This window comes from Lynx canadensis, chromosome A2, assembly GCF_007474595.2.
Source record: "Lynx canadensis isolate LIC74 chromosome A2, mLynCan4.pri.v2, whole genome shotgun sequence".
Taxonomy (NCBI): Eukaryota; Metazoa; Chordata; class Mammalia; order Carnivora; family Felidae; genus Lynx; species Lynx canadensis.
In genome coordinates this window covers 17702108-17715262 of record NC_044304.2, presented here as the reverse complement: position 1 = coordinate 17715262, position 13155 = coordinate 17702108, and the positions used below count along the sequence as shown (strand labels likewise).

General features: G+C 59.7%; 1 protein-coding gene across 1 annotated transcript in view; it reads left to right on the top strand.

Annotated features, from left to right (window-relative positions):
• Nucleotides 1-13155, top strand: part of CELSR3 (cadherin EGF LAG seven-pass G-type receptor 3) — a 36595-nt gene that overhangs the window by 10289 nt on the left and 13151 nt on the right. Inside the window, 25 exon segments of the mRNA XM_032591910.1 lie at nt 366-537; nt 679-820; nt 929-1049; nt 1368-1551; nt 1867-1968; nt 2187-2201; nt 3370-3464; nt 3689-3898; nt 4124-4319; nt 4591-4746; nt 5145-5319; nt 5962-6129; nt 6353-6479; nt 6568-6816; nt 6819-6857; nt 6981-7155; nt 7385-7497; nt 7955-8034; nt 8497-8623; nt 9061-9177; nt 9285-9433; nt 9709-9824; nt 10137-10295; nt 10866-11066; nt 11448-12336. Of these exon segments, the coding sequence (XP_032447801.1) occupies nt 366-537; nt 679-820; nt 929-1049; nt 1368-1551; nt 1867-1968; nt 2187-2201; nt 3370-3464; nt 3689-3898; nt 4124-4319; nt 4591-4746; nt 5145-5319; nt 5962-6129; nt 6353-6479; nt 6568-6816; nt 6819-6857; nt 6981-7155; nt 7385-7497; nt 7955-8034; nt 8497-8623; nt 9061-9177; nt 9285-9433; nt 9709-9824; nt 10137-10295; nt 10866-11066; nt 11448-12336 (4277 nt within the window).

The following is a 13155-nucleotide window of genomic DNA, read 5'->3' as shown; positions in this document are numbered from 1 at the left end:
GGGGTCAGCACGGGAACATGATTTGGGCCATTAGGGTGCATGGTCAGTGGTCAGGAGCACCTTGGGACTTGAAAAGCTGCATTCACATAGGGGTTGGCATGGGGAGGAGATGTGACCCAGAGTCATCAGAGATAGGCCTTTCTGTGCTGTTGGCAGTGAGGGTCTAGCTTACGTTATCAAGGTTCATTAGAGGTCTGTGTCAGGGACAGCACGATTAGGGGTCCCATGGGGGGCTGAGTTGGGGATATTGGGGTCAGGGTCTGGGCTTTTTGGGGGTTTGAGGGAGACTGCATGTCAGGTGGCTGGCTCTGTAGGGGCTGAGATGCTTTGACATGGGGCTCACACCGTGCTGGCTGTGTCCATAGGGGGTATGGCTCGGCCCCACGCCCTCGGGATCCCCAGCCCTGCTTCCTCCTAGCCACCGAGTGAACGTGGAACCTGGTTGTATAGTGACCAACGCCTGTGCATCTGGACCCTGCCCACCCCACGCTGACTGCCGAGACCTCTGGCAGACCTTTTCTTGTACCTGCTGGCCAGGTGTGAATTGGAGGTGGGGCAGGGTGGATTTGGGTAGGAACTGGGGGCTCATGGTAAAGACTGGGATCACTGGAAGGACAGGTACCTGCTTCCTCCCATGCTCTGTGGCCAGTGTCCTGAGCTCGCTGACCCAACCTGCAGGTTACTATGGCCCAGGGTGTGTGGACGCCTGCCTCTTGAATCCCTGTCAGAACCAGGGGTCATGCCGCCACCTTCCAGGAGCTCCCCATGGCTATACCTGTGATTGTGCAGGTGGCTATTTCGGGCACCACTGTGAGCACAGGTGAGGGGCTGGAGACTGAGATGATGGAAAGACCTGGGGTGGGGGGAGGGAGTTGTCACTGAGATATCTCGGAGGCATCTCACATCTCACCTGGCTGTCTACCTCCAGGATGGACCAGCAGTGCCCACGGGGCTGGTGGGGGAGCCCAACCTGTGGCCCTTGCAACTGTGACGTTCACAAGGGCTTTGACCCCAACTGTAACAAGACAAATGGGCAGTGTCACTGCAAGGTATGCCTGGCCCCTGACCCCTGACCTTTTAACTTTTCTCTAGCCATGATTTGTGATTCTTATCGAGCTTGCTGATCTCTGCCACCTGATTTAGGCCCTAGCCTCTTACCCCTGTCCTGTCATCTAACTGCCACCTCTAGTCCTTGATGTCTGATTCCTCCCTTACATTTCATTTGAAGCCCAATCTTCCTTCTGGCCTGTGAGTACTGTTCTCTTGACCCTTTGCCCTTGATTCCACTCATTCCTCAAGCCCTGACCTGAGACCCCTACCTTAAGCCCCGATCTCTGACCTCAGGCCCCTGATCCATTCTCGAATAGGAGTTCCACTACCGACCACGGGGCAGCGACTCATGCCTCCCATGTGACTGCTACCCTGTGGGCTCCACCTCGCGTTCATGTGCACCCCACAGCGGGCAGTGCCCCTGTCGCCCAGGAGCCCTTGGCCGCCAGTGCAACAGCTGTGACAGTCCTTTTGCAGAGGTGACAGCCAGTGGCTGCCGAGGTGAGCAGGCTCCACGCAGCTCCACATATAGAGGGCTGGCTCTGGCATGCTGCCACCAAGCTTTCTGGCGTGTTTGACTCCTTGGGTAGGGTTCTGGGAAGTGTTTCCTGAAGGAGACCACTGATACCTAGACGCCCCCCACGTTTGTCCCAGATACTTTGATGACTTGTTAGAGAACCTGACAGGCCAGCTCCTGTAAGGCCAGAGAGGGAGTGCTGGGTAGTGGGTCTGATGTGGGTGGTAAAGGAGTAGTGGGTGTGGCTATCATTTTCCCCAGTCCCTGGCTGCCTGGTTCAGTGCTTCCTCTCTCTTTAGTGCTCTATGATGCCTGCCCCAAGTCCCTGAGATCTGGCGTGTGGTGGCCCCAGACCAAGTTTGGCATGATGGCCTCAGTGCCCTGTCCTCGAGGGGCCCTGGGTGAGTACCTGGGGGGCAGGGGCATCATTGAGGGTGGGAGTAGGTCTGTCCTCCGACTGCTGGAGCCACTTCTTTTCCTGAGTTGGGTGGCATTGCTCCTGCAAAGAAGTGGGAGTGGGGTAGGGGTCCATGTGGGCTCCTCAATACCTCCTAGGGGGTCTGGGTCCCTCCCCACCCCCTCATTGAGCCTCCATCTGTTTCTCTTGGCTTCTGGGCAGGATTGCGGGGTGCAGGTAAGGGGTACGTGTTTGCTCAGGTGTGCTGCGCCCCCCCACCCCACTGCCAGAGCTTTTGCAGACCCCTCCCGCTGCCTGAAATCCCTGCGGACCCATCCCCACTGCCTGAGGTCTCTAAAAGCTACTCTCAGCTGCTTGAAGTCCCTGGAGGCCCCTTCCCAGTGTCTGAGGATGCTGGAGGCCCTTTTCTGATGCTTGAGGTCCTCAGAGGCCCCTCCCCACTGCCTGAGGACCCTGCAGACCCCTCCCCACTTCCTAAGATCCTTGCAGACCCCCTCCTCAGTTCCTGAGGTCCCTTCAGGCCTTTTCCTATGTCAAAAGTCACGAAAAACGCCCTCCTCTCTGTTTGAGGACCCTATAGACTCCTCCCTGCTGCCTGAGGGCCCCTCCCCACTGCCTGAGGTCCTTGCAGAACCCTCCCTGCTGCTTGAGGTCTCCACAGTGGCTGGACAGAGATCATCTCTGTATGCATGCTCATGTGTGTGTCTTTCTGTGCCTGTGCACGTGTCTGTGTGTCTGTCTTGGGGGGGTTCTGTGTTCAAGTTAGGGTCCCTCTTGCTGGTGGCTATGAGCTCTCTTAAGACCCAGGTCAATTCTCATTCAACCCCCATCCCCATCTCACAGACAAGGGCAAGAGGGCAGCAGAGTCCACCACTGGGACAGTTGAAGCTAGTGTGAGAACTTTCACCCCACCCTCACTTTGGTCACACAATACTCCTGGAAACCTTGGTCTGTGTGTGCATACATGGAGAGAGCATGTGTGTCTGTGTGTTTGTCCTGATCCACACGTCCGTGTATGTGCAGACGTGGGCACTGGTCTGTGTGTTTGCTTGCCCTGGGCCACATGTCTGTGAATGTGCTCTGGCCCGTGTGTGTGTGTGTGTGTGTGTGTGTGTGTGTGTGTGTGTAAGAGAGAGAGAGAGACAGAGAGAGCGCGCACCTTTCTGCTCTGCTTTATGTAATCAGTGGTTCTGAATGGCCCACAGGCCCCCTGAGACTGATAGGCAGCTGGGACCTGCTTGGGCTGGGAGCTTGTCCAGCCACAGATGCCTACTATTCTGGTCTCTGCTTCAGAGCTCCCCCTGGGTTGGGAGAGGGTGCTGTGCTCATCAGATCAGTGAAGGTGTTCTGGCCCCAGGCCTGACCATGGTTCACCTGTCCCTAGGTGCTGCTGTGAGGCTGTGTGATGAGGACCAGGGTTGGCTGGAGCCTGACCTCTTCAACTGTACCTCCCCTGCCTTTCGAGAACTCAACCTGCTGGTGAGACTGCCCAGACCTGACCCTGCACTCAAGACCTGCGCTAGCCCTGGCCCTGGCCTCAGCTTCCCCAGGCCTGGGCTGGGGCCCAGACATCATACCCCAGCCTTTGACCTCCTGGGCTTTTTCTGGTTGCCCTTTAATCTGGCCAAACCCTTCTTCCTGTGAAGATTTTGAGAAAGGCCTAAGGGACCACAGAGCGACCATCCCCATCTTTGTCCTGGCAGCTGGATGGCCTAGAGCTGAATAAGACAGCACTGGATACTGTGGAGGCCAAGAAGCTGGCCCAAAGGCTGCGGGAGGTGACTGGCCACACTGACCACTACTTTAGTCAAGATGTCCGAGTCACTGCCCGACTGCTGGCCCACCTGCTGGCCTTTGAGAGTCACCAGCAGGGCTTTGGGCTGACAGCCACACAGGATGCCCACTTCAATGAGGTGGGGCTATTTCCTGTGCTCCCCATCTCCTGGACCCCTGCTCAGGCCCCTCCTGACCCTGGGGAAGTAAAGGCCCTGGGCTCTCCCTCTTCCCTTGTCCTCTCCCAACCCACCCCCTTGCCGGCTGGGGCGTGTCTGAGCAGCCAGCCATAACCCTCAGACCTGCCTTGTCTCCCCTCACATGTCCTCACCTGGCTGAGCCCACTTTCATCTCCCTGATTCTAGAATCTGCTGTGGGCTGGCTCTGCACTGCTTGCCCCAGAGACCGGGGACCTGTGGGCAGCGCTGGGGCAGCGGGCCCCTGGGGGCTCCCCAGGCAGCGCAGGGCTGGTGCAGCATCTGGAGGAGTATGCAGCCACGCTTGCAAGGAACATGGAGCTCACATATCTGAATCCCGTGGGGCTGGTGACGCCCAACATCAGTATGTGGCGAGTGGCATGGGGGGGAGGCAGGAAGGAGGCTGTGAAAGGGCAAGGACCTGGAAATCTGAGGGGCTGGGGGCTATTGATGTCAACATTAGTAGCGGGAGGCTGTGCCACCTCCCTCAGTGCTTTGCAGGGACGGGCTCTGTGCTGGTAGCAATGAAGTGAGGGATTGTGGGACTTGGGTATAAGATGCAGATAGGAGGGTGTGGGGCCTTCTGCATGGGGAGGAGATCCTTGCTGGGTCTCACCCCTCTTCCTCCTGGGCAGTGCTCAGCATCGACCGCATGGAGCACCCCAGTCCCACCCGGGGAACCCGTCGCTACCCTCGTTACCACAGCAACCTTTTCCGGGGCCAGGATGCCTGGGATCCTCACACACACGTGCTGCTGCCTCCCCAGTCCCCACGGCCATCCTCACCTGAAGGTGAGATCCCTTGGGTGACCCCTGGCCCGGGTCCTGTTTCCCTATCCCACCTCTTTCACCAGATAGCATATTGCCCTCCTGCCAGTTCTCCCCTTGTCAGACCCACGCCATGTCAGACCCCTGTGTGAGACCCTCCCATGTCAGCCCCCCACACTGCTCTCGCCTCGCCGGACTCTCTCCCTCACCACAGATGATCTCTCCCACGCCTTGATATTCAGGATCCAGCCCTGGAGAGCCCATATCCCCTTCATGGGTTCCTGCTTTCTCCATCTCCCAGACCTGGACCTACAGGGAAGAGATTCCCATGCTTGATGCTGCGATGGGTTGGTTCAGAGCTGGGTTTGTGGGTGCTTGGGGTCAGAGGTCACTGACAGTGGTTCTTCCCCCTCCCCTGGCAGTTCTGTCCACAAGCAGCAGCAGCATGGAAAACTACACCTCCTCAAGTGTGGGCCCCCCTCTGGTCCCCCCGGAGCCCGAGCCTGAGCCTGGGATCTCCATTGTCATCCTCCTCGTTTACCGCACCTTGGGGGGGCTGCTCCCTGCCCAGTTCCAGGCCGAGCGCCGGGGCGCCAGGTACCACGGGGGGCATTACTTCCAGGCCTCTCACCCCTGAGTTGCCTGTAAGCTTCTACCCGGTCTAGCACCCATTTTTTCGGGGGCAAATGAGCAAGTTCACAGTCATCCTGAGACAGCTCCCATGTGCAGCTCCAGGGAGCCTTGTCCGTGCTGGCTTCTAGGTGAATCCTGTTCTGTGGAGTTGTGCAGGGTTGCAGACAGGCACAGAGCCACAGGTGGGGACAGTCTCATAAAGGAGAGGTACATGTGCCGGGTACAGACAGGCAGACTGGCTAACAGAGGCAGGCAAAGACAGGCTGACCAATCGATGGAGGTCAGATCGGGGTGGCAGGGACGGCAGTTTGAGGTAGACAGTCTGAAGCTGCTCAGGCCATAGACCCCAGTGTAGACAGTGAGTCTGAAGTCTCTCGGCTGCGGAGAACCTGCCATTTCCACAGAACCATGACAGCCTAGCTATGCCATTGGACTCAGGGTCTTGAATCAGCCCAGTGGGAGGCTGAGGGGGTTCCCCAAAATAGCATCCACTCTGGGGCATCCCGACTCTCAGTCAGCCATGCCGATGGCATGAAGACCAAGTTGTAGGCAGTCAGAGCTTGGGGAAGTCAGCAGGGTCTGAGCCCAGGTGGGGTGTCTCCTCAGGCTCCCCCAGAACCCTGTTATGAACTCCCCGGTGGTCAGTGTGGCTGTGTTCCATGGACGCAACTTCCTAAGGGGTGTCCTAGAGTCCCCGATCAGCTTGGAATTCCGCCTGCTACAGACAGCGAATCGGAGCAAGGCGATCTGCGTGCAGTGGGACCCGCCTGGCCCGTGAGGATCTCCGCTCCGGAAACCCTTGGTCCCCTGTTGGCCCCCGGGGAGCCCAGCCTGCCCCTGGGGCCCCTACCAATGTCCCTAGGCACCCAGGCCAATGAGGAATGTGGCTCCTCAGCTTCAGGCCCCCTGCCCCTCCCCACTGTCTGTCACAACCCCTCGCCAGGCCACGGGGCACTTTCCCGAGGGGATGATAGGTCTAACTGCCCTGTGGCTGCAGGGCGGACCAGCATGGCATGTGGACGGCACGGGACTGTGAGCTGGTACACAGGAATGGGTCTCATGCTCGATGTCGCTGCAGCCGGACAGGCACCTTTGGAGTTCTCATGGATGCTTCGCCCCGTGAGGTGGGACTGTGTTCAGAGTCCTGAGGACGTGGGCAGGCCAAAGGGCAGGGGTGACCAACACCCCCAGTGACCATCCTTGTCTCCACAGCGGCTGGAGGGTGACCTGGAGCTGCTGGCGGTGTTCACGCATGTGGTCATGGCAGTGTCTGTGGCCGCGCTGCTTCTGACCGCAGCGGTCCTGCTGAGCCTGCGCAGCCTCAAGTCCAACATGCGTGCGATCCGTGCCAATGTGGCGGCTGCCTTGGGCGTGGCAGAGCTCCTCTTCCTGCTGGGGATCCACAGGACCCACAACCAGGTGCAGGGTCGGGGCCAGGGGACCTGTGTCTCGATGGCCTTACCTGGCTCAGGAAGTCCTGGAGCCAAAGCTCAGGGTCAGGGGTCAGGGATGCTCAGGTTGGGGCCCGGGTTTGGGGCACGATGCTGGGTCAAGGTGCTGTGGTTTAGGGGTCAGAAGCGGGGTGAGGCAGGAGTGGCGCTGACGCCCCCCAACCCTGCCTTCAGCTGGTGTGCACTGCGGTCGCCATCCTCCTGCACTACTTCTTCCTCAGCACCTTCGCGTGGCTCCTTGTGCAGGGGCTGCACCTCTACCGCATGCAGGTTGAGCCCCGCAATGTGGACCGCGGCGCCATGCGCTTCTACCACGCCCTGGGCTGGGGCGTCCCTGCCGTGCTGCTGGGTGAGGGCTCTGCTCCCTGGCCCATCCGGGCCTGCGACCCCTGGCTTGTACCTATCACGTGGCCTGACTCCTGCCCCCGCCCCCAGTCCCGATCATTACCCCAACCTCCATCCCTGCCCCCCACCACGCCATGTGCTCAGCAGGGAGCCTGCTGTGCCCCCACCCCTGGCATGAGAAGGTCAGCTGCTCTAGAACATACCCCTTCAGTCCTTCCTCTCCTCCCCTACAGGCCTTGCTGTCGGCCTGGATCCCGAGGGCTATGGGAACCCTGACTTCTGCTGGATCTCGGTCCACGAACCCCTCATGTGGAGCTTCGCAGGCCCTGTCATCCTGGTCATCGTGGTGAGTGTGCTGTACCTGGTGCCACCCACGCGCTCTGCAGCAGGTGCGGCGGTGTTGGTGGAGGGGTGCCGGGTGGCAGTTGGCAGGTTTCCAGGCCTCGGCCTCAATTTCTGTTCTCCGCTCAACTGGCACAGAGATGGGAAGTGTGGGGTCAGAAACTTGGCTGCCTCTCTCTCTCTGCGGATCTCTATTTCCCTTTCTCAGTCCCTCTCTGGTTCCCTATCTCGGACATTTTCTGAGCCAAAGTGCCTCTCTGTTTCTGATCTCCCTGGTGTGTGTGTGTGTGTGTGTGTGTGTGTGTGTGTGTGTGCGCGCGCGCGCGCGCGCGCGCCTGTGTGCATGTGCGTTTCTCACTGCTTCTGCCTCTCTGTGTCTTCGTCTCTCTCTGTCCCTGTCCCTCTCTCACTGTCTTTCTCTCTGTCCTGCCCCTGCTCCACATGTCTGGCCATGGGTCCAGATGAATGGGACCATGCTTCTCCTCACTGCCCGCACATCCTGCTCCACTGGGCAGAGGGAGGCCAAGAAGACCTCTGTGCTGTGAGTTGTCTGGCTGGGGGAAGCGGGGGATTCTTAGAATGGCAGTCCCTTCCTTGGCAGGCTGAGCTCCAGATTCTGGGTGGGGAGATGAAGTCCTACCTGCCCTGGCCAGCCCCTCTCTGGTGCCCTCGTCATACTCTGCCCCACACATGCTCTGCCCTGCTGTCTCCCCTGAGTCTCCCTTGGTCTGGGTGGCTCACTGTGCCCCCTGCCCCCGTGTCCCACCTATCTCCCACGTTTCTCTCATAGCCCGCCCCTACTTCCCACATATTTTTCCCATGTCCCCTCATGGCTCCCTGACTATCCTCCTGGTTCTTTTGGTGACCTCCCGTCTCCCCTAGTGTCCTCTGGAGACCGCCATGTTCCTTTGTGACTTCCTGTCCTTCCATGACCCCTGTGTGTCCCCCGCATGAGCCTTGCATGACGCATGCTTGTCCCCTTGTGTCCTTCCCTGTTCCGCAGCAGGAGCCTTCGCAGCTGCTTTCTGCTGCTTCTCCTGGTCAGTGCCTCCTGGCTCTTCGGCCTCTTGGCAGTCAACCACAGTGTCCTGGCCTTCCACTACCTCCATGCTGCGCTCTGCGGGCTCCAGGTAACTGGCACCCCTCCCCACCTCCGGCCTGGTGGGGCTTCAGCAGGGTGGCCCAAACCCTGGGCAGGCCATCGAGCCCAGTCTAGAGCTGACTCCTCTGGATGACTGATGCCGGGTAGGGTGCCCGTACTGGACTTCCTTCCCCAGCACTGTGGCTCCTGGCCACTTGCTGGTCCACACAGACCTCCACTGACTTAGTCACTTGGGCCACTCTGACGCCTCCGAGATTCTCGCTGACTCCCTTACTGGGTCACCCCTGGACCCCTCACTCCCTCACACTGACTTGCAACGACTGATCCCCCTTGCTGACCCACAGTGACTTATATGAGCCTCGACTGACCCCCTGCTGGCCCTCCTCTGACCTGTGACTCATTTCTGATCTCTCACTGACTTTCGGTAACCCTTCGTTGACCCCATGCTGACCCTTACTGACACAGGGCCTGGCAGTGCTGCTGCTCTTCTGTGTCCTGAATGCAGATGCCCGGGCTGCCTGGACACCAGCCTGTCTGGCTAGAAAGGCAGCGCCCGAGGAGGCAAGGCCAGCGCCTGGCACGGTGAGGGGCTCTCAGGGCTGGGGAGTCAGGCCGGGGGCCCCGAGAGGCCAGGGTTGGAGGCCTCTCCAGAGCTGGCTCACACTCCTGTCTGCGCCCACCTCCTGTAGGGGCACGGGGCTTACAACAACACGGCCCTCTTTGAAGAGAGTGGCCTCATCCGCATCACCCTGGGTGCCTCCACTGTCTCCTCAGTGAGCAGTGCTCGCTCTGGCCGGACCCAGGACCAAGACAGCCAGCGGGGCCGCGGCTACCTCAGGTGAGCAGAGGAGCCTTCTTGGGAGGAGGACATATAGCTCAGACCAGTCCCACTTGACCAGAGGGTGGCATTGCTGGTCCTGGGATGATGGTTCTACCCATCTTGGCACCGGGTTCCCCGCTACTGCTTCTGCCCTAGATGCCTCTTGCCACATACCCAAGGGTGCTTTCAGAGCCATTCCACAGCAGTTGGCTATGTGCTCACAGCCACCCCAGCCTCCAAAGCACCCCATCACATCCCTCTTTGATGGGAGGGGGCGGTTCCTGCATTTCCAGGGACAATGTCCTGGTTCGACATGGCTCAGCTGCTGACCACACTGACCACAGCCTCCAGGCTCATGCTGGCCCCACTGACCTGGATGTGGCCATGTTCCATCGAGATGCTGGTGGAGGTAGGGGCCAGGGCCGGGGCGGGGGAAGGGAGGCAGAGGATCTCCCCACCATTTCCCTTTCTTGAGAGCAGCAGCTGACTGCAGTGGGGCGAGCTCCCCGCAGGTCACTGCCCCAGGAGGCACCTGGTTCTCCTGCCAAGTCCCAGCCCTTCTGTACTGACCCCCACTTCAGACTCTACCTAGGTCCCCAGCCCCAGCTCCCTGCTGTAGCTAACCCAAGACCCTCAGCTCCAGGCTCTTTCTTGACCCCCAAGTTCCTCATCTCCCTGAGCCATTGATGTGCCTTCCTCCTTCTGATCTTCCCAACTCTAGCTGCAGACTCTGACTCTGACAGCGACCTGTCCTTGGAGGAGGAGAGAAGTCTGTCCATTCCATCCTCAGAAAGCGAGGACAATGGCCGGACACGGGGGCGTTTCCAGCGTCCACTCCGCCGGGCAGCCCAGAGTGAGAGGCTCCTCACTCACCCCAAAGGTGAGGGGGTATCTCTGACCCCATGGGTGACCAAGGGACACCCCATATTCCACTTGGCTGTGACCCAGGGACGCTGACATCCCCTGAAGATTCCTGGGACCAGCCTATTGGGAACCTGGGGTCATCATTAGGCCCCTGCACACCTCTCCCTATCTTCCTAGTGGTTCTGCTGGCTAGAGGTCCAGGAACAGCCTGGGCAACAAGGTCAAGGTCAGAGTCAGGGATGTTACAGGGTGACATGTCATTCTTCTAGCCCCTCTTCTTCCATGAGGGTTGGGGTTCAGCCTGGTTTTTTCTTCCAGGATTTTTCTTGACCCCTCAGCCATCAAGTCCCCCCACCCCTACTCTCTGTCCACCTCCAGAGTGGCAGGCTCACCAGTAACCCTCTCCATGGGTCCATTGATTTCTGAGAAACACTCTCTTATTCCTACCTCTGCTCAATCAGTACAGCCAGAGTTTCAGGAGTCCTTAGGGTCAGGGTTAGGGGGGTGGTCACTGAGTCTGGATCACAGGGGTCATGAATCAATGGGGTCAATTCAGAGGCTCCTGTAACCTGCTCTGGCTCCACAGACGTGGATGGCAATGACCTTCTGTCCTACTGGCCAGCCCTGGGGGAATGTGAGGCCGCTCCCTGTGCTCTGCAGACCTGGGGCTCCGAAAGGCGCCTGGGGCTGGACACCAGCAAGGACGCAGCCAACAACAACCAGCCGGACCTGGCCCTGACTAGTGGAGATGAAACCTCCCTGGGCCGGGCCCAGCGCCAGAGGAAAGGTACGACCCCTGACTTTGTCCTGTATTTCAGGGACCCCAGAGACTGCTTCTACCCCAGCCCAGGGGATTCTTGCCCCTTTGAGCCTCACCTGCATTGCCAGGACCTGGGGGTTGCTCCTCCTCTGATCTCAAGGGGAGGTCTGCCCCTACTCCTGTACCTTGGAGACTGACGCTGTCCCAACCCAGGGGATGACTGCCTTCCCACTCTAAGCCCTATCCTGCTGCCGCAGTGGGATCCCCAGGGGCTACCTCTGCCAAAGGGTTTCTGTCTCCAACCCTTTGTCACAGGGATCCCAGGGGCAGCTGCATCCCTAGACCCAGGGAGTGTCTGCCACCCCCTGCCCCACATACTTACTTTACTCCCATTTGTTCCTCACACAGGCATCCTGAAGAACCGATTGCAGTACCCACTGGTGCCACAGACCCGGGGTGCCCCTGAGCTGTCCTGGTGCCGTGCAGCCACCTTGGGCCACCGTGCTGTGCCAGCTGCCTCCTATGGTCGTATCTATGCTGGAGGGGCCACAGGCAGCCTTTCGCAGCCAGCCAGCCGCTACTCCTCTCGGGAACAGCTGGACCTGCTCCTCCGGCGGCAACTCAGCCGTGAGCGACTGGAGGAGGCCCCTGCCCCTATGCTTCATCCCCTGAGTCGGCCAGGTTCCCAAGAACACCTGGATGCCGCGCCAGGCCGCCTGGAACCCAGGGACCGGGGCAGCACCCTACCACGGAGGCAGCCACCGAGGGACTACCCTGGTGCCAGGGCCGGCCGCTTCGGGTCACGGGATGCTCTGGACCTAAGGGCGCCCTGCGAGTGGTTGAGCACACTGCCCCTGCCCCACAGTGCCCGGAACCTTGACCCACAGCCCCCGCCTCTGCCCCTGTCTCCCCAGCGGCAACTCTCAAGGGACCCCCTCTTGCCATCCCGGCCCCTGGATTCTCTGTCCAGGAGATCGAACTCAGGGGAGCAGCTGGACCGTGTGCCTAGCCGGCACCCCTCACGAGAAGGCCTCGGGCCACCCCCGCAGCTGCTCAGAGTTAGGGAGGACCCAGCCAGTGGCCCTAGCCATGGCCCCTCTACAGAGCAGCTGGACATTCTCTCCTCTATCCTTGCCTCCTTCAACTCCTCGGCCCTCTCCTCCTCTGTGCAGTCCTCAAGCACGCCCTCGGGCCCTCACACCACTGCCACGCCTTCTGCCGCAGCCTCTGCGCTTGGGCCCTCCACACCACGCTCTGCCACATCCCACAGCATCTCAGAGCTATCTCCAGACTCAGAGTAAGCAGGCTCTAGCCACTTGCCCTTACCCTCATCAGCTTAAGGCAACCTCCTGTGTACCCTGGCCTGTGTTCTGCCACAAAATGGGGTGTGGGTTGGCCCTGGCTTAGCACAGCCAGGGTGCCATGGGCTGGGGGCAGAAATCTGGCGGGGAATGGTGGTGTGATTAGCCGGAACTTGCGGGGTGTATGATTGGTGCCAGCCACCCTCCCCTGTACCTCCTGGGCAAAGGAAGAGAGATAGGTGCCTTCCGGAGGGCTTGAACAAGAGGAGGGGGTGAGAGCAGGTGCCAAGGCTTGGCAGTAGGAGGTAACCTGGTATGTGGAAGGGGCAAGCAGGAGAGGAAGAGTCATTGCCTGAGAGGCTTTGTTTAGGAGGTGGTATGGGATAAGGAGGGGCCAGAAGTGGTGCCAGGATATGAGCATCTTCTATTCCAGGCTGAAGAGCTAACTTTGAAAGTAAGTCATTTATCCATTGATTGATCGACTGATTTAGTCAATGTTAGGTTCCTCGTGCCTGTGGGCACCGTGAGGTGGAGCACGTAGGAACTGAGCTGGGACCTGGTGCGTTTCAGGTGCCTATGGGGCATCTGTGGGGTAGGGAAAAGCAGTCGTACCTGGGAAGCAGCTGGATACACAGGAGCCAGAGGAGTGGGGAGGAAACAAGGGCTGCGAGGCTTTGGAAACCAAGAGGAGGAGAGTTGAATTTTGAGAAGGAGGAACAGCTAGGTCAGGCTCTGTGGAGGGCTGCAGGGCGAAAGGAGGCTTTGGGGAGAAGGGGACCCCAGGTGTGGGACAGGAGGCCAATAGAAGAACCCAG